The sequence below is a fragment of the Tenrec ecaudatus genome, chromosome 12 (genome assembly GCF_050624435.1).
Source record: "Tenrec ecaudatus isolate mTenEca1 chromosome 12, mTenEca1.hap1, whole genome shotgun sequence".
NCBI classification, from domain to species: Eukaryota; Metazoa; Chordata; class Mammalia; order Afrosoricida; family Tenrecidae; genus Tenrec; species Tenrec ecaudatus.
This window is the reverse complement of record NC_134541.1, coordinates 33,814,780-33,840,302: the sequence shown is the minus strand read 5'-3', so window position 1 is coordinate 33,840,302 and position 25,523 is coordinate 33,814,780. Positions and strand designations below refer to the sequence as shown.

Here is a 25,523-nt window from a genome sequence, read left to right as displayed (position 1 = left end):
TCTCGTGGGTTAGACTATTCGGAGCCACAGTGCTAACCATGGAATGGAATCCTAGTCAGCGGGGCCCTCCAAGAGGGTTTCTGAGGCAGTAAATCCCGATAGGACAAGATCGTCTCATCTTTCTCCCTTGGAGCAGGGCATGGATTTGAACCACTGATGTTGCAGTTAGGAACCCAATGTCTAACCACCGACAACTCCACCCAGGATCCTTTTAACAGTCACCTCATATTGAGAAGTACCCCTGCGCTCGTCAGCAAGTGAAGGATACGTCGTATAAGTCGACTGCGGCACACTGACACAACAGACATCTTACACGGAGAAGGAAGGGATTCTGCCGCAGGCTACAGCGGCCCTCCCGGAATGAGCGAGTGCAAGAAATCCCAGCAGTGGAAAAGTCACACACCAGAGAAAAAAAACATTCCACGACACAAAGTTAAAATCAGGCAAAGCTCTCCCTCCCTACCACTTTTTTTTCTTTTACCAGTTTATTTCTTCTTCAAACTACACATACCTACATTTACTTATTTTCAGCAGTTTGGCACATGCTCTGTCCACCATCCTGACCTCACATCTTATTTTCCTTCTTCTGATGAGTACTTGTAAGGTTTAAATTTAATTTAAATTTAATTTTTAAAATCATTGTATTGGGGGCTCATACAACTCTTATCACAATCCATACATACACCCATTGAATATTTTAAAACCCTTTTACTGAACCATAACACACCTTAAGAAAAGAGTATCACCCATGTACAACCTGTTTATCTGTCTTGAAACTAAATGTGTTAGGTAGCAGGATAAGGATGGAGGGGGTTTCCCCTCCCCGTGCCTGCACAAAGCCCCCTAGAGGAGGCTGGAAGAGAATCAGGTGAGTGTTAAACATCTACAAAGACCTTAACTGGGCATGCTCTAATTCAAGCCCCCAAGCCAGGTGGACGGTACACCTGGGCGGCCCAAACTAGACGCAGGTGGGCTTAATTCAGCCAGTGAGGTCAACCACGATTCCCCAGCCAGGGTTTTAAATACCTTGGCTGTGGTTTGGTCCCCTGAAATAGTGTGTACTCCTTTGTGATTGTAAAACCTGAAACCTATCCTGTCCTTTATAAAAACTCACTTGGATCACAAACCAGGCTTCCGTGTGAATTCCTTCTTGTGGGAAGCCAAGGACCACGGTATTTCCCACCCGAGAAACCTAACAAATGCACATTTGTAACCAGCAACCAGATGGAAACGGAGAATACGGCCGGCCCCATAGAAGCTCTCCCCTCATCTGCCACGAACTCTTCCCGTCACTGTGCCCCACTGACGACCAGATCCTGATTTTGATGATCAGAAATCAGTTTTGCAAATCAATCAATCAATACATAAATCATTGATAAGCCAATTGCTACAGTTTAAAGGAATCTTACGAGACATCAGTAAAAACCAAACTCGCACACACAAACAAACCAAACTCATTGCCATTGAGTCAAAGCTGACTCACAGGGACCCTATAGGGCAGGGTAGAAGTGCCCATGTGAGTTTCTGAGGGTGTACACTTTTATGGGAGTAGAAAGCCTCGTCTTACTCCCATGGAGTGGCTAGCAGTTTTGAACTTATGACCTTCCATTTAGCTGCAGCCCAATGTGTAATATCTATGCCAGCAGGGCCCCCTCATTAGACAGTCAATGGGCTAGACATATAGAAAGTCGCCGGGTTCCTACATGGTGTGAGTGGTCCAATGCTCAACTACTGACAGAAAACGGGTGGTTGCATCCCCTCGGAAACTGGTCAGAACTGAGGCCGGTGCTATTGCCAGTCCTTCCCATACCACACCCACGCTGGGAGAGGCTGGTCGCCCACACGCTCTTCATCAGAAAAGGCGATGTTCAGAGGTGACAAATGGTGGGTGTTGTTGTTGCTGTAACTGCCATCTGGTCAGTTCCGACTCCCAGCAACTGTATGCCCATCCCTGTGCCCGCCTCACACTGGTCCCTCTGCCTGAGCCCGCTGTTGTAGCCACTGTATCAGTCCAGCTCCTGGAGAGCCTTCCTCTTCTCCTCTGCCCTCCGCTGTACCAAACACCTCCAAGGACTGGTCTCTCCTGACAACATGTCAGAGTGTGGCACACCCAGTCTCATCATCCTTGCCTCTAAGGAGCACTCGGGCCTTAGGGCTTTCCGGTGGATAGTAACAGCGGCGTGGACGTTGGGACCAGGGAGTCGCAGGGAACAAGGCGATGCATTGTTTGTTTGTATTTTGAGGGCTATATGAGGGAAGATGGGCTGTGTTAAGACTATATTTTAACACACTATATACGGTAGTTATGGAATCTCGTGCCAACCTGAGGATATTAAGAGGGCAGGGCTGTTCATGAGGGAGGGAGGGGGAATGTGAGGGGCTGACACCAAGGACTCAAATAGAAAAAAATGTTTCAAAAATGATGATGGCAACATATGTACAAATGTGCTTGACCCAGTGGATGCATGGATGGATGGTTATAAGAACTGTAAGAGCCCCCAATAAAATGATTAAAAACAAACTAAGCAAACCATCAACCTGAACTCGCATAGGAGAAATTGATGGCATGTTCCACCATGGGTCCCTGTCCTGGTTTTAGCTGCTGGCATTCTCCATCGTCTTTTCCCACAGGTGTTCAATTTGATTTCTGTAGATCCCATCTGGAGAGATCTGTGTATACAGTTGCCTTTTGTGTTCCTGGGAAAAATATACTCCCTATGAAAAAAAACCCAAAAACTAAACAAAAAAGTGAAGGGGTGGAGTCTATCCTGTCAATCACATCACAGCCTGATGCCTCCTTGTGGGCGTGGCCTTCTCGTGAGGATTCTGGGAACTTCCTTTCTTCCTCCCTGGAGGCAGGATACACACTCTCTCTGCTACACATTCCTGTTGACAAGCCACGTGGTGCCATGTTGATGGAGCCAGCGCCCTGGAGCTGGGGGAGTCACTTGGAGACCTATGGCAGCCCTGAGATGCTTCTACCACTACTGGGTCCACTGGACTTTCTACCCACTGACGTGTGATCATTTGGCATCATGGCATGTGCTGCATGATTCTGTAGAGGAATTTATGGACTAGTATCACACACATAGGCTAATGTTGGACTTAAGGACTTGATATGGACCGGGTTGGGATGATTTCCTGAATATACAATTGCTCTTTGATATAGAGCTCTCTCTTACACATACATGAGTGTCTCTGGATTTGTTTCTCTAGTCAACATGCTACATTAACCATAATGATATTAGGAAACAACAACAAAACAAACTCCCTATCACCAAGTTGTTTCCAACTCCTACCAATACTACATAGGGTTTCTGAGATTATAAATCGTTACAGGAGCAAATAGCCTCATCTTTCTCCCTTAGTGCAGCAGGTGGGTTTGAACCATTGACCTTGTTGGGTTAGCAGCCCAATGATGAACTCATTGTGCCACCAGGGACCCTTGTCAACCACCAGAGGAACCCAGGATTATGGAAGCCTTATATTTACATAGCACATTCATGTGTCTGAGGTTCATATACACATTTTTACCTGATTTAAACTTTCACTCCCCTAATGGAGTAGAGAACACCCCAGCTATATGACTGCAGACAATGAGGCACAAAGTTTGGGCTTTATTCCCCAAATTGGAACCGCTGGACTCCCTCTCTTGGTCTGAGAGACTGCCCTGCTGCTTGTTTGATTGGTGAGGTAGACAAATGATGTACTTATCACACAGAGAACCTAGCTAATGGTTCTTAAATCTCAGTGGGCCTTATCTGGAAGCATCTGTTAAAAATGTAGGTTCTCCTTAGAAAATTAAAATGGAACTACCATATGGGCCAGTAATTCCACTTCTAAGTTTATACTAAAAAAAATTGAAACCAGGTACTGGGATGCTGCCACACAATGTTCACGCACTGCAGCATTGCAATAGCAAGAGGTAGAGATCACTCAAGTAGCCATCAGAATGTCGTGCCTCTATACCGTGGAACATTATTTAGCCAGAAAGAAATGAAGTTCTGCTACATGCTAAACCTTGGATGAACCTGGAAGGCATCATGCTAGGTAAAATAAGTCAGATGCACAGGGACAGTTATTATATGATCCCATTTATATGAAATATTGAGCAAACAAAGAAAGAAAAGTTTATGATGAGTCTCTGGATGGTCCAAACGGTCATGTGCAAGAGCGTTAATGGAGAAATTGGTGGTTCAAGGGCACCTACAGGTGCTTCCAGAAGAAAGGCCTGGTGGTTTGCCTTAAAGATCCTACACCCCTACCGAAGCCATAAACCACAGCACCCCCAGCCCCCCACCAGGGACAACCAACCAAACCACCCCATTCCACTCTCATTTCCATGGAGAGTCAATGAGTTGGAATCCAGACTTTGGGCAAATCTTTCTGTGTCCTTTTGTTTGTAGAGATGTCATTCGCGAGCAGGACCATTCTGGAATTAAAACAAAGACAAGCTCTTGACACATGAAATTCAGGACAGATAAACCCCTCAGCAACAGTAGTGGGAGTAGTGATGTCATAAGAGTAGAGGGATGGTCAAGGAGGGGGAAGGGAGAGAAAGGGGGAGCCCATCACAAGGCTGGATATATAGGCCCCCCCTGAAGGGGTTGAATAACAGAAATGTGAGTGAGGGGAGACAACAGTGTAAAATATGAAATAATATATCATTGGTCAAGGATTCACGAGGGTGGGAGGGGAAGGAGGAGCTGATACCAAGGGTTCAAGTAGAAAGAAAATGTTTTGGCAACATATGTACAAATATGCTCGATACAACTGATGTATGGAATGTTATGAGTGGTGCGAGCCCCAGTAAAATGATTAAAAAATAGAAATAAAACAAAGGCAAATTGCAACCGTCCTTGGTTACAGTGGCATGCTTAACCTCATTTCCGGCACGATCTCTCCATAGAATTAAGAGTTTTTGTCGACAAAAAATCACACGGTCGGATTAAAAAAAAAAATCACGATGGGCGGTTGCTCGCAACAATCGGGCTGGCTAGGGGGGTTGACGGAGAAACCAGACAAGAACTTTTCTGGATGAGCTACAGGGTGCTAGTGGCCCTCGTGCCTGGCCCACAGGGACCGTGCGGCATTCGTTAACGACAACTAGAGTGACAGGTGTATAGTAACAAACACACTTTTGAAAGGCACCCCGCCCCCCGAATCGCTACTCAGCTTCTTGCGAAACCGGGCTCTTTGCTATGTTTGCTGGACGTGAAAGCTCACGCTCTCCCGGACGGTCGCGTTCGATCGACAGGGATAGCAGGACGGCAGATAACGCAATAGCTACACAGGGGCGTGTCCCGCCGCCGTCAGCCCGGAGGCGGAGCGAAGCCTCCGCAAGCGGATAAACCGTCTACCTCCAAGGCCAAGGGCGAGAGAGAAAAGACAGGGAAAGCAGCAAAGGGGGCGGGAACACGGGCAAGTCCCTACTACGGGCCGGAAGCCCCGTTGCCGGAGCCCCGCGTCAACGAGCGTCACTTCCGGCGCGACTTCCGGCAGAGATCATGGCCGCGCTGAACCGCGTCCGCTGCCTGACCCGAGTGAGGCCCGGGGTTTTCCGAGAGGGCAAGGTCACTGCATGAGATGAGGTTTGCGGGGTGGGGGCTCAGGCCCGACCCCACAGCCTTGTGTGTCTCGGTCGCAGGCACTGGTTGCCGCCCCGGACCCCGGGATATGGAGGGCGCTGGGCACCTCCGCCGTGTCGCGTGCCACCTCGCGGAGCCAGGTGAGTGCCCGGGGGGCCGCGGACTGTCCCCTCTCCCCACTCCCCGCCGTCGGCTTGCCCCTCCCCGCCCTCCCCGCGCCCTTCCTTGCCTCCGGGGGCCCCCACCCCCACCGGGGCTCCAGCTCTGCTGCCCCCCGCCCGCCCCCAGGCCGAGGACGCGAGGGTGGAGGGGGCCTTTCCCGTGACGATGTTGCCAGGAGACGGCGTGGGGCCCGAGCTGATGCACGCCGTCAAGGAGGTGTTCAAGGTGAGTGGCCGTGGGGATCCTCCAGCCGGGAGGAGGGGGTGAGCTGGAAAGGGTGTGCTTGACCTTGACCGGCACTTTGGCGTGGGGGCTGCCCTTGAAGGCTGCAGGGGTCCCGGTGGAGTTCCAGGAGCACCACCTCAGTGAGGTGCAGAATATCGCCTCGGAGGAGAAGCTCGATCAAGTCCTGAGCTCCATGAAGGAGAACAAGGTGGCCATCATCGGTGCGTGTGCCCTCGGGCATTACTCTTCCCCCTCCCCCTTTAAAATCCGCCCCTGTCCTCGCGTACTAATAGCATTCACTCCCAACCCCCTCCCCGCCGATCCTTGCTTCCTTAGTCCTTCCCCTTGGGAGCCAGGACTTGAGAGGTCATGAGTGTAGGAAGTTTTCTGAGGGTTGGAGCCCGTCATTAAGACTTGTTCATCATTTCTCTAGCTGCTCCAGACTGATGCTTTCTTGAAACCCGTAATGTAGATCTGCAAAGACCGTTTTCCTAAATAAAGTTAAGGATTTATTAAATAAAGGTTCAGGCATCGCATATAATAGGGGTCACCGTGCTGCCTCAGTACACTCCCAGCTTTTGTTTGACTCTGTCTTACCAGAGGGAATTTCTACTCTGTGTTTCTGTGTATTGCTTATTACTTCTCTGTCAGGGATTTAACAATGTCCCTCAAAAATAGGTTAGAAATCCTGTCTGCCTGTAGCTTTGATCCCGTTTAGAAGCGGGCTCTCTCTGTCAAGGTCATGATGGAGGATTACCATAGGTAGCATTTGAGTCGTTTTCATTAGACATGTAAAAGATGGAGCAAGCAGGAGAAGCTGAGATGGAGGCAGATTGATGGCAAGCCACATGGAGATCTTCCAGGGAGCCAGGAAACCAGCTGGAGAGCCAGATTGCCCTAGAGCCCATGGAGAGACCTTCCCCTAGGCCTTGCACTTGGAATTCTGACTTACTGCTTCCTGACCTGTGAGAAAATAATTCCTGTTTGTTAAAGGCATCCATCTCTGGTGCTTCTGGGAGAGCAGCCCCTTCCCGTGGTATTAACATGTCATCATGCTGTCTTCCCTAGGGCAATGTTTGCTCCTAGAAGATGGATTGTAGGTTTGTTTTGTTGATGTCCCTAATGCCTGGCATCTGGTTGTTGATTTAGGAAATAATAATTGAAAAAAAATATCAAAAAGGCAAACATCAAGAACAGCCATAGATTCCCCTAGCGTTGTCAGCCTGTTAACCCAGGCGGTGCTTGATAAATAAGGGAAAATGTCACGTCTGTCCTTGGGCTCATTCTGGTGATTCAACCAGGGCTTTGAACCAATTCTTCCTGGTTCAGTCATGGCCAAGGAAGAAAAACTGGAACAAAGCCCAATTTTCAAAGGTTGGGTGAAGCGGAAGCAATTCCTGGTGGAAGCACTGCAGGAACTCAGTCCTCTTCATTGGAGACAAGGACAGGATCCTCCTTGCATGGCAGCCTCCTTGGAGCAGTTAGGCGTCGGAGCCCCTGCTCAGGGCTGGCCACCTGCCACTGCTACCTTGATTGTGGGGGTGCTCCATGGCCCTGCCAGCAGTCTGGCCTCCCTCATCTCCCTGACTCTAGGGCGCCCGACCCCCTCATATTCCCTGCTTTCATCCCATGCCAGGCTCACATACATTTTGAAGCATTTGGGTCTACTACAGTTTTGCTTCATCAGTCATAACTGAACCACCTCAAAGCTTGGGTTTCAGTCGAAACAAACAAAAATAACAGTGGACACATTCTCTTCCTTTGCCCCTGACCCCCAAGGGCAATGACAGAGCCCAGATTTCAAGTTGAAGATATGGGTGTCTAGATTGCATGATGCCCCGGGCGGGGTTGACTATGGTTGCCTGAGTGTGACACCCCACTCCTGACTCTTGTTCGCAGGAAAGATCCATACCCCGATGGAATATAAGGGGGAACTGGCCTCCTATGACATGAGGCTGAGGTAGGCAGGGCAGGATGGGGGCAGTGGGTCCAAGGCGTGCTGCCAGGGCACTGGGTGCAGTGGCGGTGCTCTGTGCCCCCCACAGGCGAAAGCTGGATCTGTTTGCAAATGTGGTCCATGTGAAGTCACTTCCTGGCTACAAGACCCGACACAACAATCTAGACTTGGTCATCATCCGAGAGCAGACGGAAGGGGAATACAGCTCTCTAGAACACGAGGTGAAGCCCCAGAAATCAGGAGCCTAGGTTTGGAGATTGGCGAGAAGCGTAGAAACCCACTCCCCAATCAGGGCCATTCACTCAGCTGTTGCTCTTTTCACCCAGAGTGCCAAGGGGGTGATTGAGTGCCTGAAGATCGTCACTCGAACCAAGTCTCAGCGGATTGCAAAGTTCGCCTTTGACTATGCCACCAAGAAGGGTCGGGGCAAGGTCACAGCCGTGCACAAGGCCAACATCATGTGAGGGATGAGGCTTTGTGATGTGGGGGTGGTCCAAGGAAAGTAGTTCCCTGTGCCCCACTCATTGTCGGCCTAACTGTGTTCCCTCTGGTCCATGGCCAGGAAACTTGGGGACGGGCTGTTCCTGCAGTGCTGCAGGGAGGTTGCTGAACTGTACCCCAAGGTCAAGTTTGAGACGATGATCATAGACAACTGCTGCATGCAGGTGAGTCTTGGTGCTCGGGGTGGGTCTGGAATGCGTGGCGTTGCCGTACCTTCCTCCTGTCCACGAGGGCCCCAGTGGTGGAGAACTTGACTGCTAACCAAAAGGTCAGCAGCTCAAAGCCACAGCACTGCCTGGGAGCAAGGTTGCTTCCCGATTTTTGATTTTCACAGCCTTGCAAGCCCGCTAGGGCAGTCATCTGTCCTTTTGAGTTACTATGAATTGGAATCAAGTTGATGCCAAGGGGTTGGCAGTCCTCTTGGTCCCCACTCCCACATGCTATCTGAATCTCCAGTTGGTGCAGAATCCTTACCAGTTTGATGTCCTTGTGATGCCCAATCTGTATGGGAACATCATTGACAATCTGGCTGCTGGCCTTGTTGGTGGAGCTGGTGTGGTTCCCGGGGAGAGCTACAGTGCAGAATATGCAGTGTTTGAGACGGTGAGTACGGTCAGGTCTTTCTATGCCCGTCCTCCTGACCCCACAATGCCATCTCCTCGCCCAGAACCCTCCTGACCTGATAGCCCTTCCCCCAACAGTCCCTGTTCTTGGTGGCCTCAAATCACAGCCTCTCCCCTAATAGCTTCTCCATGACCTCAGCTTCTCCACGCCTTCTCCCTGTGACTGGCCCACCCCTTGCCCCACAGGGCGCCAGGCACCCGTTTGCCCAGGCTGTGGGCAGGAACATAGCCAACCCCACGGCCATGCTGCTCTCTGCCTCCAACATGCTGCGGCATCTCAAGTAGGCTGGCTTGGGGGAGGAGGTGGACAGGGGCGGGGGCTGCTCCCACGGTGGGGCATGTCTCAGGCGCTCCCTCTCCCCATTGCCAGCCTTGAACACCACGCCACCATGATCTCTGATGCAGTGAAGAAGGTGATCAAAGTTGGCAAGGTGAGTTAAGGTGGTTGGGCACTGGGGAACCTGAGTTGAGACCTCTTCTCCCTCCAGGTCCCCAGAACATCCATGCTCAGATCTTGCCCTGACCCCCCGGGGGCTCTTCTTCACCCCCTTCTCTGGCCTGTCTCATCTAGATCGTTCTACCCTTTTCTGCTCCTGTCTGCCATTCCCTCCCCTGCTTCATCCACTGCCTTAGGCAGGCTAGCTTCCTGGGGAAGGGAAGATGAGGCTCCTGCTTCACGGTCTCCACACGTGGGAGTTCATCCTCATCTGCATTCTCTTGCCACTCCCCACTCATCTGGTCTTCTGCATTTCCTGCAAAGCAGCTTCGTCCAGTCCTTGATCTACTCCATCTTCCATCCTGCCTTCAGTGCCTCTTCCCATCCTCACATCCTACCTGCCTGTACTTGGCTCTGGCCCCATGTCAGGAGCGGGCTTGTGCTGTCTCTATGCTTATAAACCTTTACATTGCTATAGCATCCTTCTGGCATGCCCCCCTCTCAGATCCTTGGGATCACGGTTCCCTTGACCTTAACTGCCCTACGCATCCCCTTCACGGGCTCTCTTTTCTTCCCCACCGCACCACTGGTGGCGCCTGTAGGTTCGGACTCGGGACATGGGCGGCTACAGCACCACCTCTGACTTCATCAAGTCCGTCATCAGCCACCTGCACCCCTATGGGGGCTAGAGCCCGTTATTCCTCCCAGCTGCCTACACTCCCTCCAGTACATTGGACCAGAACCCTACCTCTAGACAGCTGAGCAAAGCCTAGGCTGTTCTGGGCCTGGCTTTGTAGGGGACAGTGGGGCGGGGGTGGCGGGGAGTCTGTCAGGGAGAGATGACGACACTTCTCCCCACAGGTCCGAACCTCTGACATGGGTGGGTATGCCACCTGCCACGACTTCACGGAGGCCGTCATTGCTGCCCTGCCCATGTAAGACAATAATAAAACATGGATCGGATCAACTGTTGTCGAGTCGTTTATTGAGAGGGAATGTCCATTTTAATCTTCCTGGGCTGGTTTTTAATTTTTTTCTTTTTCTTAGTGCTGTTGCTCTTGCTGCTAGCAGCCGCCTCCTCGGGTCCACTGCTGGCGGGCTCCCCCTTCGCAGGGACCTTCTTCTTTTTCTTTGGGATGCTCCCACCATTTGCTGCCTCCTGAGGGTCACATGCAGGCTCCTCTCTGGGGAGAGGTTTCAGTTTCTTCCTCTTGGGGAGAGGCGTCCCTTCTGGATCACTGCTGACCAGCTCCTCCTTCGATCTCTTCTTCTTGGGTTTGGGGAGAGCAGAGAGAGCTGGGTCTTCAAATCCATTTTCCTGCGGAGCCTCCTGGGCCCTCTGCTTTTTCTTCTTTTTGGGCCTTTCCCCGTTGGTCTCCTGAGGGCGAACAAAATGGGAGGTGACAACAGAGCGAGCCTGAGCTGCGCCCCCCCCCCCTTTCTGGCCCACTCCCAATGCTGACACCCTGCTAACCTGCTCAGGGACCGCACACTCCTCAGGAGCACTGCTGTTTTCCTGAGAAGCAAGGGCAAGTGCAGCCAGTCGCTTCTTTTCCTTTTTCAAGCGTTTCTTCTCCCGCTTCTCCAGCTTTCTAGTCATCTCCTCAGCGGCCTCCTCCGCCTGGTGCAGGAGTGATAGACTGGTCAGGGCCCATCACCCCTCCAAGCCCTGCTCCCTGTCACCATGTACTGGATCAGGCTCATTAAATCAGTTCCTGGCCTCCACATTACAAGGTCAGGCTGCTAATAGCTCATCACCTCCAGTCGTCCGCTAGGATCCATCCTCCTCGACCGGCAGCCCACACTCACCTGCACCATTGCCTCCTTCATCACGTCCAGGTTCTTCCGGGGGACCTCCCCGGTCTCGTAGAAGGAGAGTCGCTCCTCGACTTGCTCGCGAAGCTTTTCCCCAAATACACTCGTGGGCACCTCTGGGTAGGTGTGTGGAGGGGAGGGGGAGGAAACAGTCTTGTCAGCTCCTAGAGGGACAACCCATCGGCCTCTACAGTCCCTTCTACCCTGTCGCTTCACTCAGACCCAACACTATCAACACTCACTGGGTGAACTGCTGTTGACGAAAAATAGTACCATCATTGTGGAAGCTGCCAAGGTAGCCAGTGCCTCCCCACAACCACCCCCAGCTCTCCCCTCAACTCCTACCAGAGAAGCAGTCGATCCGCGAGGCGATGCTGCACTTGTTGGCCAGGTATCGGGAGATGCGGCCTTTGTTCTTGGCAGCTGCGCGGCCAATGAAGGTGGAGTGGAAAATGAGTCCGTATTTAGGGGTGTTTCCCCTAGTCTTCAGGGCTCTGAGAATATTCAGCAAGTGTTAAGATCAGGAATTTCAACCACTCCAAAGCAGCTCATCTCCAAGTCTCCAGAGGGAGACTCCGGCTGGGATTGCCTCCACCCACATGCCAACCCACAGCTCCTGGGGGGGGGGGGGGGGAAGAGGGAATAAAAGGCATCTGATGCCGCTGACCTGCAAGCTTGGTCCCTTTTGCTGGGCCCTGGGCATCACTCAGACACCAGGGCTGGCCCATCACTCCCACAGCAGAGGCCTGCATGGGTCAGGGGCCCTGGTCAGCCATCACTGTGATCCCCAACAACTAAAAGGCACCTGAATGTGGGCAGGTGCCCTTGCTGGTACCTGAACAGGGCCTTTTCAGCCCCAAGGATCTGCACGGTGGATGCTGGATACTTGGCCAGGTTGGTGAGGCTGCCAGCATGCGCTATGAGACGAGCCCCTACCTGGGGAGAGACCGCCCGCCGCCGACTTAATGTCTATGCTCCCCTCCTCTCAGCAAGCCCAGTGACGCGTGCGCACACACTCCACCCCGCCCCCCCAGCACCCCCAGGACCTACCGCTTCCCCAATTAAGGCAGATAAGCTGGGGGCTACTTGGCTCATCTTGGAACGCAGGTAAGTGTGTAAGCTCTGGCGGTATTCTGACAGAGACACCACTCGGCTGGAGAAGGTCTCAATGTTTATCAAGTCGATGGCAGAGATGTCCATGCCTACGAGAGACTCAGTCAGTGGGACTGCAGGAACACTCAGGGAGCCAACCCCGGGCTACCAGCCCTGCACTGACCCATGGAGGACCGTGAGGCGTCTAGGATAGCCTTTGCCTTGGCCCCATCCATCGTCAGCTCCTCAAGCTCCTCCAGCTTTTCTTCGTTCAGCTCTTTGCGGTTGCCAATGAACTGGGCCAGGCGGCAGTATGTGGCATTGTCGTTGACAATCTTCACCAGCTCCGGAAAGTGGTAGCCGTACCACTCCCTGCAAAAAGCCAGTCAAGTCAGAGACCATTGCCACAAGCCGGCAGGCAACGACTAGTTGCCCGAAGAAAACAAGCAGTCAGACCCGTTTATCTTGGTGCCATGTTGCCCCGTTCACAATACAAACCAGGCACAGACAGGGCTTGGGTTGAGGTGTATACAGGGCACTTACTTTGCCTCCTTTTTCTATACAGTCAGTGCAAGAGCACAGCCTGTGGTAAGCACAAGGAGGCATGCACGCACCCCCGCCCCTGCACTCTTTCCAAATTAAAAGCCAGCCCAATCAATGCTTGCATTTTCTGGGGCTGCCCATGTACTTTACCTGACACGCATGGAGAATGTGTTGATGTCTTTATCTAGCTGGTCCAGGAGGCTAATGGACTGGATGATCATATTATCCACTCGGTTCACGTTAAACTTCACTTTGGCTCGGGAGTAACTGTGTCCCAGGCCCAGTTGGGCTTTGGAAGCAGACAGGTCAGTCAGACCCTTCACCAGATTATGGAAATGCAGGCGAATCCCTGGAGGAAGGCAGGACTGTGAGCATGGCAGGGCCTGGACTAGCTCCCACCCACTCTGGGGCACCAGATAAGGACTGCCCCAGAAGGAACCCCTAAGCACCCTAGGGCCAAGGTGTCGAGAATGGTACCTGTGGATGCTCTCACCTCGGAGGATCTCGGCTATCACCCCTCCAGTCTGGCAACTGTACCCTAACTCCTCCTGTATGGCAGCACCAATCTTGGGGTCCCCAACTCCCAAGAGTACTTTCTTCTTTTTGGACGGCAAGTGTGTCTCCAAGAGCAGGCGGAGATCCTCATGGACAACACCTCCAGGCAAAGAAACAGCACTCCACATTACCAAGTGTAAAGTATCGACAGGCTCCTCTCTTGTTAAGGTGGTAATTAACTCAGCACTGGTTCAACAAGGCAGGCCCGAATCCTCTTCCCCTCTGGCATTGCTCAGAGACATAGAGACATCAGTGACTGCACTCAGGGGATTGACAGATACAGGTCATCACTGCAAAGCCTGGCTCAAACAGGGGAGCAAGAGGACCCAGGGTCCAGTCAAACCAGTGCGTAACACACCCAAGGGGCTTAAAGCTCCCAAAGAAGCAAGCTCATTTGTCCCCTGGGACCAATGGCTTTTTTATTTCAAGCCCTTTCCCACCTTGCCCATGAAAGGAATTGTGCTGCAGGAAACCATTTTAGTATAGGAAATCTGTTCACAAAAATGGGAGCTTGAAGGAATCCTGCCTAAGAGTTCTTCCCCACTCGTCCCACGTGGAAAAAGACAGGGCTTTCTACTCCTGTAAAGAGTTATCATTTCAGGGTCACGAGTCAGCATCGACACGATGGCAGTGGGGTTTGGGTCCCACATGGGAATAACACCTGTATTCTGGACTAACACGATCCCAAAAGCCCTCTAAACTCCAGGGAGGGTGTACAACTCACCTTCAGACACTGCGTTGGCATTTTCCAAGGCCACTTGGGAAGAGGCAAAGGGAGAAAAGGCCACTAATCGAACGATGTTGTGGAATTTGCCCAGACTGAGCACACACTCCTCCACCTGAGACGGGGGGGCAAACAGGATCAGCCGTTTCCTTCCCACGCCCTCCACCCAAAAATTCGGCAGAGCTCCCAGGAGAGCCAACTACACGGATTTTCAGGGCGCTGATGCCTAGGGAACGCCTCTCAAAGTTCTGCTTTAAGCAGGAAAAGTTTAATCTCGTAAAAGCTTCGAAAGCAGTTCTAGTCCTGAGTCACGCGAAGGACCCTTAGTTACTCCAGGGCTTTCCGGGCCCGACCTCCCCGGGCAGCCCGCGCAGCCGGCCACGTGGGCGCGCGCGGTGCATGCTGGGGGCCGCCGGGCGCGCGGCAGCCCCGGGACCCCGAGGCCTCGCCGACCACTCACTTGCGGCAGCAGCAGGCTGATCTCTTCCACCTCCTTCAGCGCCAGCAGCGCGTAGCCGACCGCGTGCTCGAAGAGCACGTGCAGCAGCACCTGGAACGGGAGCCAGCACGGCGGCCATCAGCACGGCCCTGGCGTGGCCCGGCCCGCTCCCAAAGCAGCGCCCGGGCGTGCTTGAGGCCGGGCCAGAACCTGGACTGAGGTCCCGGGCCCGGGCCCGGCCTCCGCCTGCCCGGCATGCCGCACCCCCCGCTCACCATGGCGCCCGTCCGGAGCCCGGTTCCCAATGCGGCGGGCACAAGGTGGCGCGCGGAAGGCGGCTCCGGAGGCCAGCCCCTCGCCCGGCCAGCCAATGAGCGGCCGCGGACGGCACCACTCGCGTCTCCCGGGGGGAGGGGCCGGCGAGGTGGTATCGCCCGGGGCGGGGCGAGGGCGAGGGCGGGGCCGTCTCCCGTCCTTTCCGGCCGCCGGGGAGCGCGGCGTGCGGGCGGCCCTGCCGGCCTCTGGAGGCGACTTCCAAGGCGATTTTGGGGAAAGTTAACTCCATTTTTATTTTGATCACGTCCATGACAGGAAGTGGAACTCCGTGTCGGAGACTCCACATGGCACGCGACAGCCGCGGTAGACACGGTGGCCGACCCGCTCCAATGCCTCGGGCCTCGGGCGGGGCGCGCCCCACCCCGACTCCCGCCGGCGCGGGGGCGCCTCCCCTCCCCCCCGGCCGCGTGCACCTCCCCTCCCCCCCCGGCCGCGTGCACCTCCCCCCCCCGGCCGCGTGCACCTCCCCCCCCCGGCCGCGTGCACCTCCCCTCCCCCGGCCGCGTGCGCGCGCCCGGCGCAGAGCCTGCCGGGAATGCAAGTCCTGGGCTTGCCTTCGTAGTCGTGCGTGCCTTCTGGCTCGTTTGTCCAGCGGTGGCAGTTTTCCCGGGACGGTTTCTTGTTGGCCGCCTCTTGTTCCCGAGCCACGTGGGGCTCGTCCGCGTGGACAGCAAGGTGTGCACGGAGCGACTGTTCACTGTGTTCAGTTTAGGAGCGCGACTTTGAAACACAAATCACGATTTCGAAATTATTTTGGCTTCAAAATCTAATAGCGCTAACAATTCAGATTTGGTGATCCTTAAAGACTACGTTTCTTGGTAAACGAAAGTTGACCTATAAACAGTTTTAAATTTGATACGTTGTGTTTTGTAAAGCAATAGACTAGACCATTAAACTTCAGAATATGAGGTTAATTTCCAATATTGCTTACCAATGGTTAAGCTATGCTTGTCAATTTATGATCACAAGTTTGAAGTAGTACTCCATTTCACATTTTATGATATATATGTATTAAATCCCCAACTAATAATAACAGAATAGTGTAAGAACTTTGGATATCCTACATATTGATCACTGAAATTGTAAACCTTTTTCTTTTTTAGATGGTAATTCTTATGTATTTATGTATTCTGCCAACACATAAACTGAGTTCCTTAAAGACTAATAATAAATGAAATTGCAGTTTCTATTATGTAATCCAGTATGTTAATTAAACATTTAGATAATGAAAATACCAAATTAAATGCACAATCTCAAGCTGTAATGGAAGATATTCATGCAAAATAATAAAAAAGAAAGTATTCCTGCAATGGCTTTGGTGTGCTTCATTACTCCTATCCTGAATCCTGAATCTTGCCGGAGATGCTTCTCTGCCAGGGCAGACTGTCAAACCATGGATGGAATGTAGAATCAATATACTCTAACGTGGCTACCATTAGTAAACAAAGGAAGGGGTAATTTTTAAAAACTCGATTGTCATCCACTTGATTCTGACTCATCGGGACCCTGCTTTCCCAAACTGTTGAGTGTGAACCACCTTGCAGGTAGGAGCCTCACACCTACTAGGCAGTGCTAACGGGTCCTGGAGGAAGGGGTAGTGACTACTAAATCTTGTGTCTTCAATATGTATTTGTTTACATATGTATATGTGTGTTTACACCTTCATGTACACATAGGAGTTCGTGGGTAACGCAAAGTATCCAAATACGACAAGGCACTTCAGAAGAGCAGCTTGGTGATCTAAAAAGGTCATAGTAAATTCTATTCTGAAACAGGGTTGCTGTCAGTTTCCATGGCAGCTAGTATGCTCTAGTATGTACATGCACAACATACATTTGTGTGTATTGGGGCGATAGAAACTCACTGGGCTAAAAATTAACTGCAGTAAAAATGCTGCAGTCGTAGTTGGGATAGATTCAAGTATTTGAATCTATTAAAAAGTACTGAAGTTGACTGTAGAAAAGTACACTTCAGCTAGTATAAAAATGTTTACAGACAGATGGGATGTGGCGTATGTCATTACCCCAAACCGCTCTGACGGCTTCTCTATTCCCCATAGCCCCACTCCACGAGTCCTAATCCGGCCCCACTGCATCTTCTTCATGTGGCCTCACAGACCACCTGCGCCTTCTTGGATTATTCACCAAGTTCATTGCTCCTTGACCAGTTCGGGTGCTTGCCACCAAGGCGGACTTTTGCAGCTTTCATGTGAGGCCACCTTCCTTAGGGCAGGATGTCCAATCCTGTTGGTGTGTGAGCGCACATGGTGGTGTGGCGTAATGGGAAAGCCACCAGTGGGACGTCTTGTATCCCAGTTACGCCCAGCCTTCCATAGTGTGCAGTCACCTCATCCGCATATGAAAGTTGAACATTGAATAAGGCAGACTGAAAAAGAAGAAGCTTTTGAATTATGGGGCTGGGAGAGAATATTGGAAGTAGTACCATGTGAACAAGCAAACCCGTCCTTGAAGTAGTCCAGCCACACCGTGGTTGTCCACCGACTCCACGCTTGAACGCTGCATTACAGAACGTCTGCTTGTGCACAACTTTGCTCTGTAGCCAACCGATCACATCCAGTGTTTGTTAGGGCATTCAGACATTCGTCACTGTGCTGGTTTTTGACACTTACAGAAAATAGCATAGTCGCGGTTCCAAAGTAAGTGGTAACCGGCTGTAAAGCTAAGAAGAAAACAGAACCAGGCTCTCCGTGTGTGAGTGAAGGAAAGAAAAGGAAATTGTGAAATCCGAATCAGGTTGCCGCTTGTTTGCTTGAATGCAGCCTGGCTAAGTTGACATTATCAACATGTTGGATTTTTTGTTTGGGGGGGTGGAGTGGGGGGGAGTTAGTTGTGCTCTAAGTGGCTAATGTCAATTGTTAACCAGGAAACAAGCCAGACCATGGAAAAGGCTGAAAGTTACTGCTACATTGGATAAATCAGCAACAACCCGATGGCGATGGGCTAGCTGACAGAGTGACCCTCAAGAAGGCCAACCGCCTCCAGAGGGAACTTAAAGTGTCATTTGGGGCCTCAGCCAATGAATTGGTTTTCCATTATTTCTTATATGGAAAAATATGTTGACTTCTCCAACTTTTAATAGTTTGAACACAAAGTTAGAACCAGAACGATCCTCAGAGGCAGGGAGGGTAAGACAGGAGGTTGGACACTTCAGGGGAGACTGGTCACGGGAGAAGGCTGGGGAAGGTAGCCGGACAGGGAAAAGGGGCGCGACCGTCAACAAGACAGACTGATACAGTGGTTGCAGCAATTGAGAAGATGGTGCAGCGTGGTGGTGGTATGTGGTCCATCGGGCCCCTGTGAGATGCAACTGACTGAGCCTGTCCTCCTCCTCCTCATTGTAGTCGGCCTGTATATGAGCTGGTAGGTGGAGTCATCTTGGCCCCACCCCTTCTGCTCTCCAATTACACTGAGGAACTGCAACTGAGACCAACAAAAAGACCACCCAGGTGAGCCCTGTCAACCCGCAGAATTGTAACAAATAATTTTTAAGCCACTAATTTTAGGGGCATTGTGTAAAGCAACAGCAAATACGAAACAGAATGAGGAGACTCAGGTTGAAAACCCCTGTTCTGCCACGCCCTCAGAATGTGATCTTAATCGCTTATTTTTCCTGTTTTATTTCCTCTTGTGCAGAATGAAGCTTGATGATGCCTTCCTCCGACCACCAAGCCTGAGCCATGTGCTAGAAGCCAGGTGTGGCTGGTGTGGTTCCTCAAGAAACAAACGGTGGTCTGCGGAATGGCACTTTTGTGCCTTTGTCACTGACATCATCTCATGGGACTTACTCTCAGTTGAGTCCCTTCTGGTAGAGAATGGCTGCAGTGTGGTCAACACTTTGACATGCATGTGGCTTCTCCCCGAGGTATGTCCCCAGGTGGGGGAGGCCTGGCTTCTGGCTACAGCCTTCCCCACACTCCAAACACACATAAGGCTTCTCCCCTGAGTGTGCCCGCTGGTGTCTGATGAAAGCTGACTTCTGGCAGAAGCCTGGAAAAGTAAGGCTTCTCATCTAAGTGTGTTTTCTGGTGTGTGATGAGATTTGACTTGCAGTTGAAGCCTCGCCCATGCTAGTGGGGGGGAGGAAGCATTTAAGAACTAGAGGAAAGTTGTATGTTTCATCAGTGTTGTACTGCACCAACTGGCTCGTCTCTTGTGACCCTTCTGTAAGGGGATGTCCAATTGTCTACAGATGGGCTTTGGGTTCCCACTCCATGCTCCCCCTCATTCACATTGATATGATTTTTTATTCTGGGTCTCTGATGCCTGATACCTGATCCCATTGACACCTCATGATCACACAGGCTGATTGATATGCTTCTTCCATGTGAACTTTGTTGCTTATCAGCTGGATGGTCACTTGTTTATCTTCAAGCCTTTAAGACCCCAGATGCGATATCTTTTGATAACTGGGCACCATCAGCTTTCTTCAACACATTTGCTTATGCACCCATTTTGACTTCAGCGATTGTGTAGGGAAGGTGAGCATCACAGAATGCCCAGGTTATTAGAACAACGTGTTCTTGCATTGAGGAAGTACTTGGGTAGAGGCCTAGTATCCACCTGCTACCTTAATACTTAACATATATGTACATAGATCTATTTCCCTATTGTTATATAGGGAAATATATTTATTTTTATATGCATATGCCTGTATTTAGACTTCTATAAATGCCCTTTGCCTCCTAGTTCTTTCCTCTATTTCCTATTATTTTCCTGCTGTCCCACTATCATGTTTAGCCTTCATTCAGGTTTCAGTAATTCCTCTCAGTTACATTGCTCTTGATCAAGCCCTACCAGGCCTCCTACACCCTCCTTGCTGTCGATTTTAGATCACTTGCTGTTCCCTTGTCCCTGGGTTTGTTAACACCAACTTCCTTTCCCTTCCTCCCCTTTTCCTGGCTCCATCCACCCTCCAACCAATGGTCCCATTGTTTACTCCCCTGGACTGTTTATCCAGCCTATCTTATCTAGATAGGCATGCAGAGACAATAATAAGCACAAAAACAAGACAGAGCAAAACAACAAAATAAACCAAAAAACAATAACAAAAAACCAAGGGGAAAAAAAGCCAAACCTATAAATAGTTCAAGGTCACTTTGCTGACCTTTAGGAGTATTTTCTGGTCAAGTCTGATGGGGTGTCACACCCTGGTTTTCCCCGGAGACTTCATTGCTTTGCTCCCCTTGCTTCTCTGTTGCATGTACTTTGCGTTTCACCCTGGTGTGGTGGGATCAGATCGGGCACCATTTCCGCACTGTGTCTCCAGTGTTGTCCCTTGTAGTGTTATGGGTCAGTGAGGGATGCTGTGTCTTGTGATGGGGCCAGCCCTATGGTTCTCTCTGCATTGGCTGCTTTGAGAAGGAGTATCATCCTCAGGGCTTGGTGGATCAGGATTTGTTTCACTCTCTCTCCTTCCCGCATTTGCTCCCCTGTGCTCTGATCAGCCGCATCCCTCTCCCTGAGCTGTAGCTTCAGTGCTGTCCTCTGAAGTGAATTCTTCTGGGAAATTCTGGACCATCTAAATTTCCTTCAGGTTCCCACATATTATGAGCATCTGCAAATCCCTTCCATTTTAGGAAATATTCCCCCATCCCCTTCTCAACATGACAGGCCTAGTACTTTTACTACCACAAATGCTTCAGGTTCAGTGTACTCTTTGTACTTTGGCACTCTTTCCTGTGGGAAATTAATCCCACAACAGAACGGGTCCTGGAGGAGCAGCACATGTGATTTTGAAAAACAGTAAAGGCAGAAAAGCGGGACAGACAGAAGCTCCTCCTCCCAATGCTGGAATCAAGAGAGAGTCAGTTTATACACAGTGTACATGCAAACCTCCTTCAAGCACATCCGCACGTTATGTGGCCAAGTATGGATCTGAGCTATGCTGACTTCTTTGCGGAACATCTCAAAGGAAGTGTCTGGCAGACATGAAATAAATGGTGTCAAAATGGTGACAATCACACTGGGAGAATGATAGACAGTAGCGAGCGGAAAGCATCCTCTTGACACTGTGTGTGGGAATCTCAGTGTCTGTAGGAAGAGACATATTCTAGAGACTTATATGCATCTGGGTTCCTTTTCACTTACAGGAAATGGTACTTCCCTTAAAACTTCAAAGGAGAAACAAAGTAGAGCGTAGAGGGGTCAAAGCTATGGGAACTTGTTAGACATAAGCAAACATCTGGAGGGGAATACTCACTGGACTTGGGGGTATCAGGATTGTAGTCTCCGGGGACACAAAGGTCAACTGACATAACAGGTCAAAAAAATATGGTTCACAAAGGCAGAGCCAGGCCTAGCATATCCACACCTGTCAAATGAAGCCAGGAGGGTATCAGCATAGCACATGCCTGTTAGTTCTGAGCCACCATTCACTGGGCACCCACAAAAAATTCAAACCAAAGCCCAAAGTTTACCGTTTCTATGGCTGCGGGCTCTCTCATCTGCTTCTTCTCAGATGAGTGTATGTGCCTCAAAAGAAGAGTCTAAAGTCCCAGTAGGCTGTAACACACAGACTGGTTCACCAAGGGCTGCATAGAAACTAGGTGAAAATTGTCCAGTTAGGAGCTCAAAACCCAAACTCCCACTCACGGCCATGGCTGTGTCAATGCTGACTTACAGAGGCCCCGTGGGTTTCCAAGAAGGTGGTTGTTTACAGGAGAAGAAAGTCGTCTTTCTCCTGCAGAGCTGCTGGTGGGTTTGGATGGCAGACCATGGGGCTCCCAGACCAATACATAGCCCCACCAGGGTTTCTCTAATTAGAAACTAGTAGATATTCTCCACTTGGGGTTTCCCATAAGGATTGTTAGGCTTTTTTTTTTTCATAAGAGGTTGATCTTGCCTATTTCCCTACCAACCGATCTAATTACTTTTTCTGAGACAGGCATGTTCCCCTACCCCCATCTTGTATTAGAAAATAGATTGGTTGCAGATGCAGTTAGATTAATATTTAGCATCCTATCTCCCTATGATCCATTTTAATTTGTTCTCATTTTTATTATCTTTTCATTAATATTTTTATTTTATTGGGGGCTCATACAACTCTTGCCACAAGCCATACCATACATACATCAATTGTATAAAGCACATTTGTGCATTCATTACCCTCAATATATCTTTTTCTTTCTCTTGGGGTTTTATCTGTTTTACTTTGTAACTATTGTTAGCTTTTTTTTCTTTTTCTGTATATGTATATTTTCTGTATGTGAAATCCAGGATAGGTAAATCTAGAGACAGTAACTGGATTAATGGTTCCTTGGAGGCCAGGGGCTAAGTGGGGAGCAAATAACAATGTGGGCAACAATGAAGAAAATGTTCTAAAACTGATTGTGATGATGGTACACTTCTGATTGGATTGAACCAGTGAGTTATATGCTGTGAATTATATGCCAATAAAAAAGATAGGGGGATAAAAGACAATGTTCTATATGATACTTTGATAAGGAGAGGCTAGGGGCTTCACACTTTGCTGACTAGTCACTAATACACACAAGCTTTTATGCCTAGCAGTAGTGTGCAGGTCTGAAAACAATACAGATCTTCATAGGAGCCAGTGTAGCTGCAGTTATTGGCCTCTTCCCACCCAGAGCAGTGCTTCTCAACCTTCCTGATGCCATGGTCCTTTCAGACAGTTCCTCATGTGGTGGTGACTCCCCAACCATAACATTATTTTCATTGCTACTTCATCACTGTCATTTTGTGGTTGAGAACTGCTGCTCTAGAGGAAAGAAAACTGATAAAAATCAAAAGACATTTAGTCCAATGCACTAATAGACTATGATAGCGAGATAATTTTATGTCAATTTGAATTTGTATGAAAGGGTAGGGGCAGAATCCAACCTGTCAATCTGCTCACAGCCTGATGGTTCCAGCTTGGGGCTGTGGAGTTCTCATAAGTAGGAAAACTGGGAACTTCTCTCTCTTCACCTTCCTGCCCTTTAGGAAGCTGTCTGCATTCAGGGACCCATGTGGGCCACCTGATCCTGAGAGCTGACATGCCCTGCATGTCCCCACCAGCCTTGGATCCATAAGACCCTGCACCTGTGACCTGCCTGCTTCCCAATTCACCATTCAGCGACTTGCATCTGAAGAGGTACTTATGAGCTAGCATTGGACTTGACTTGGACTGGGCTGGGGTGACTTTCTTGATATATAATTACCTCTTGATATAAAGCTCTTTCTTATCCATAGATGCATATCACTGGATTTGCTTTTCTAGGCAACCCGGTCTAACACGCCAGGCAAGAAAATGCGCCACTGCCGGACACTCGCAGCCCTGCATGTTCTCGGGTTCCGCAAGCAGAGTGTTCAGATCCCAGCAGGGGAGATGTGGGAGACGAACACTGAGGGAATGCGAAGAGGCCTACACTCCCTAACTCATAACAGAGGGAATCTGGAAAGCGGGTGTTCCGCCGTAGGAAAGCCTGCACTTTGGTAAATTAGAGGTGAAGTCCAGATCCATTATCCCTTAAAAACCATTCCCACAGATTCTTAAAGTGGTTGATTATATCTCCCTATAGAAGCAGACACCATCCTTCTCTCTCCCCTCTGACACCCCACCTTTACCTTCCTCCACGGCAGAGATTAGGGTTCCTCACCTATGAACTCAGGGACCTCTAACATAGATACACCCACCTTGTGACACATGCAACTACTGAATATGCATGTCTTCAGCTCACCTATAAAGATCCTGAGATAGTAAAGGCTCACTCTCACTTCTCCCAGTTCCACGTGGTCCATCCAGAGGAGGTGAGGTGAGCATGCTACCATACCGTGTGTCAGACCCCTGTATTGCATTCGCTCTCCCATCCTTCGTATCCCGTGACTTTAGATAGCAACACCATCCATGCATTCGCACCTTCTGGCCCTTCGGTTGTTGGAGGCTGGCTTCCTCTGACAGTGACGGATCCTTTGGCTAGATAATTTTTTCTTCTTTCCTCTCACTTATGGCCTGGAGTCTGTCTATTGGTTTACTGTCTAGGACTTAGGATCTTTTCTTGGCATATTTCTGTAAGGGTTGGTTAAAAAACTCAACCAAACTAAAAAAAACCTCAACCAAACCCACAGCCATTGCGTTGATGGCGATTCATAGCAATCCTATAGGACAGGGTAGACCTGCCCTCCCGGGTTTCTGAGCCTGTCACTCTTTACAGGAGTAGAAAGCCCCATCTTTCTCCCGAGGAGTGGCTGGTGGTTTCAAACTACTGAGTTTTCACTCAACAGCCCAACATGTAATCACTATTCCGCCACGGCTCCCACAAAGCATGTTAGGAGGAAGCGATGCTGTCTGTGAGACTGGCTTTCTTGCATGTTTCTGTCTTGCCCTTGAAAAGGAGGTTTCTGCTTCCTTGGGCTTGTTCTGGAGTTGACCAATCTTCCTGTTTTTTTGCCCTGTGTGGAAAATGTTGTGAGTCTGAAGTTCAGGACAGAACACTGGGCTTGAGTGCTGACAGGGACTCAGCTGACTACTCACTGCCAGCAAGCTGAAGCTGACTCACAGCGATGCTACAGGACAGGGTGGGACTGCCCAGCCCGTAACCACTGCGCACAGTCAGGGGAGGGAAGAGCAGGGGGTGAATATGGTCTATTCAATTTCCTAAAAACAAAACTAAGAAAACCTTGGGCTCACCCTTTACCCCAGATGGAGACCCCAGCATGTCGGGTGGATGTGCCATTACAAGACGGCGATGACCCAGAGGCCACAGGTAAACTAGCCTCCACTGTGGGGATCCAGGATCTCCCCTCCTCTATTAACAAATGGCTTTATATTTTTTAGTAGGACAGTCAGTCGTTTAAAAGAATGTATTATTTGGTAGCCTAGTGGCGGGAGGAGCCGTTACCGGTGAGCTGCCGATTAATACGCCTGCTCAAGATGACAACCTCCCAGAAGCACCGAGATTTTGTGGCAGAGCCCATGGGGGAAAAGCCGGTGAAGAGCCTGGCTGGGATTGGTGATGTCCTGGGCAAGAAGCTGGAGGAGAGGGGCTTCGACAAGGCCTATGTGGTCCTGGGGCAGTTTCTGGTGCTGAAGAAAGATGATCTCTTCCGGGAATGGCTCAAGGACACGTGTGGTGCTGATGCCAACCAGTCCCGGAAGTGCTTTGGGTGCCTTCGAGAGTGGTGCGACGCCTTCTTGTGATGCTGTCTGGGGAGCCCCCAGGTCCCAGCCCAGACTCTCCTTTGGTGCGGCTGGGTAGGGACTCTTTCCCGTTCTCTGCAAAGGGGAAGCTTGTTGTGTCCCGTTCGCATCCAATGGCTCCAGGGCCTCCGGGAGGTCTCGCCCCTCACCATTTCAACGTTTTCGGATTTCTCACTCTTGCATGAGTTCCCCTTCCTTCCTTCAAGTCCCGGTCCCCTGCCAGGTCCACGGTCACAGTTAACAGCTTTCCTGGCCCTTTCCTCACGCTCACCTTCACCTCTGGTCTGTTTTAGGCCATTTAGCTCCTTTTTGGTAGAACGGCCTTTGTCCTTGTGAAGTTTTTTAAATCAATAAAGTCAGTGGCCTTCG

The 25,523-nt window shown here is 50.5% G+C and overlaps 2 protein-coding genes, 5 non-coding genes and 1 pseudogene across 9 annotated transcripts; 2 read left to right on the top strand and 6 right to left on the bottom strand.

The window, feature by feature from the left end:
• The first annotated feature begins 5,393 nt into the window (after positions 1-5,393).
• On the top strand, positions 5,394-10,459 carry IDH3B (isocitrate dehydrogenase (NAD(+)) 3 non-catalytic subunit beta). 3 transcript variants are annotated; one of them, XM_075563901.1, is made up of 13 exons: positions 5,394-5,543; positions 5,648-5,728; positions 5,877-5,975; positions 6,076-6,196; positions 7,875-7,935; positions 8,021-8,153; positions 8,259-8,392; positions 8,495-8,597; positions 8,890-9,036; positions 9,243-9,337; positions 9,427-9,487; positions 10,095-10,218; positions 10,354-10,459. In XM_075563901.1, the coding sequence occupies exons 1-12, from the start codon at positions 5,508-5,510 to the stop codon at positions 10,179-10,181; spliced, it is 1,158 nt and encodes a 385-aa protein (XP_075420016.1). In that variant the 5' UTR covers positions 5,394-5,507; the 3' UTR covers positions 10,182-10,218; positions 10,354-10,459. The 3 variants fall into 3 exon arrangements, with proteins under 3 accessions (XP_075420016.1, XP_075420017.1, XP_075420015.1); XM_075563902.1 differs by lacking the exon at positions 10,095-10,218 and having other exon boundaries at positions 10,354-10,455; XM_075563900.1 differs by having other exon boundaries at positions 10,095-10,455.
• On the bottom strand, positions 10,457-15,010 carry NOP56 (NOP56 ribonucleoprotein). Its single transcript, XM_075563899.1, has 12 exons — positions 14,936-15,010; positions 14,682-14,771; positions 14,222-14,336; positions 13,436-13,597; positions 13,093-13,291; positions 12,584-12,771; positions 12,358-12,509; positions 12,143-12,243; positions 11,653-11,801; positions 11,302-11,423; positions 10,967-11,113; positions 10,457-10,870 (listed from the first exon to the last, which is right to left on the bottom strand). Exons 1-12 carry the CDS (start codon positions 14,936-14,938, stop codon positions 10,475-10,477), a joined length of 1,824 nt encoding a protein of 607 aa, XP_075420014.1. The 5' UTR covers positions 14,939-15,010; the 3' UTR covers positions 10,457-10,474.
• On the bottom strand, positions 11,184-11,255 carry LOC142423616 (small nucleolar RNA SNORD57). Its single transcript, XR_012779227.1, has one exon. It is a non-coding gene; the product is annotated as a small nucleolar RNA SNORD57 (small nucleolar RNA).
• Positions 11,520-11,591, bottom strand: LOC142423617 (small nucleolar RNA SNORD56). Its single transcript, XR_012779228.1, has one exon. It is a non-coding gene; the product is annotated as a small nucleolar RNA SNORD56 (small nucleolar RNA).
• LOC142423707 (small nucleolar RNA SNORD86) lies at positions 12,008-12,093 on the bottom strand. The gene has a single exon (XR_012779309.1). It is a non-coding gene; the product is annotated as a small nucleolar RNA SNORD86 (small nucleolar RNA).
• On the bottom strand, positions 12,871-13,004 carry LOC142423682 (small nucleolar RNA SNORA51). The gene has a single exon (XR_012779286.1). It is a non-coding gene; the product is annotated as a small nucleolar RNA SNORA51 (small nucleolar RNA).
• LOC142423711 (small nucleolar RNA SNORD110) lies at positions 13,726-13,793 on the bottom strand. Its single transcript, XR_012779312.1, has one exon. It is a non-coding gene; the product is annotated as a small nucleolar RNA SNORD110 (small nucleolar RNA).
• Positions 15,011-24,833: 9,823 nt separating the features above from the next.
• On the top strand, positions 24,834-25,218 carry LOC142462218 (barrier-to-autointegration factor pseudogene; annotated as a pseudogene).
• The last annotated feature ends 305 nt before the right edge of the window (positions 25,219-25,523 follow it).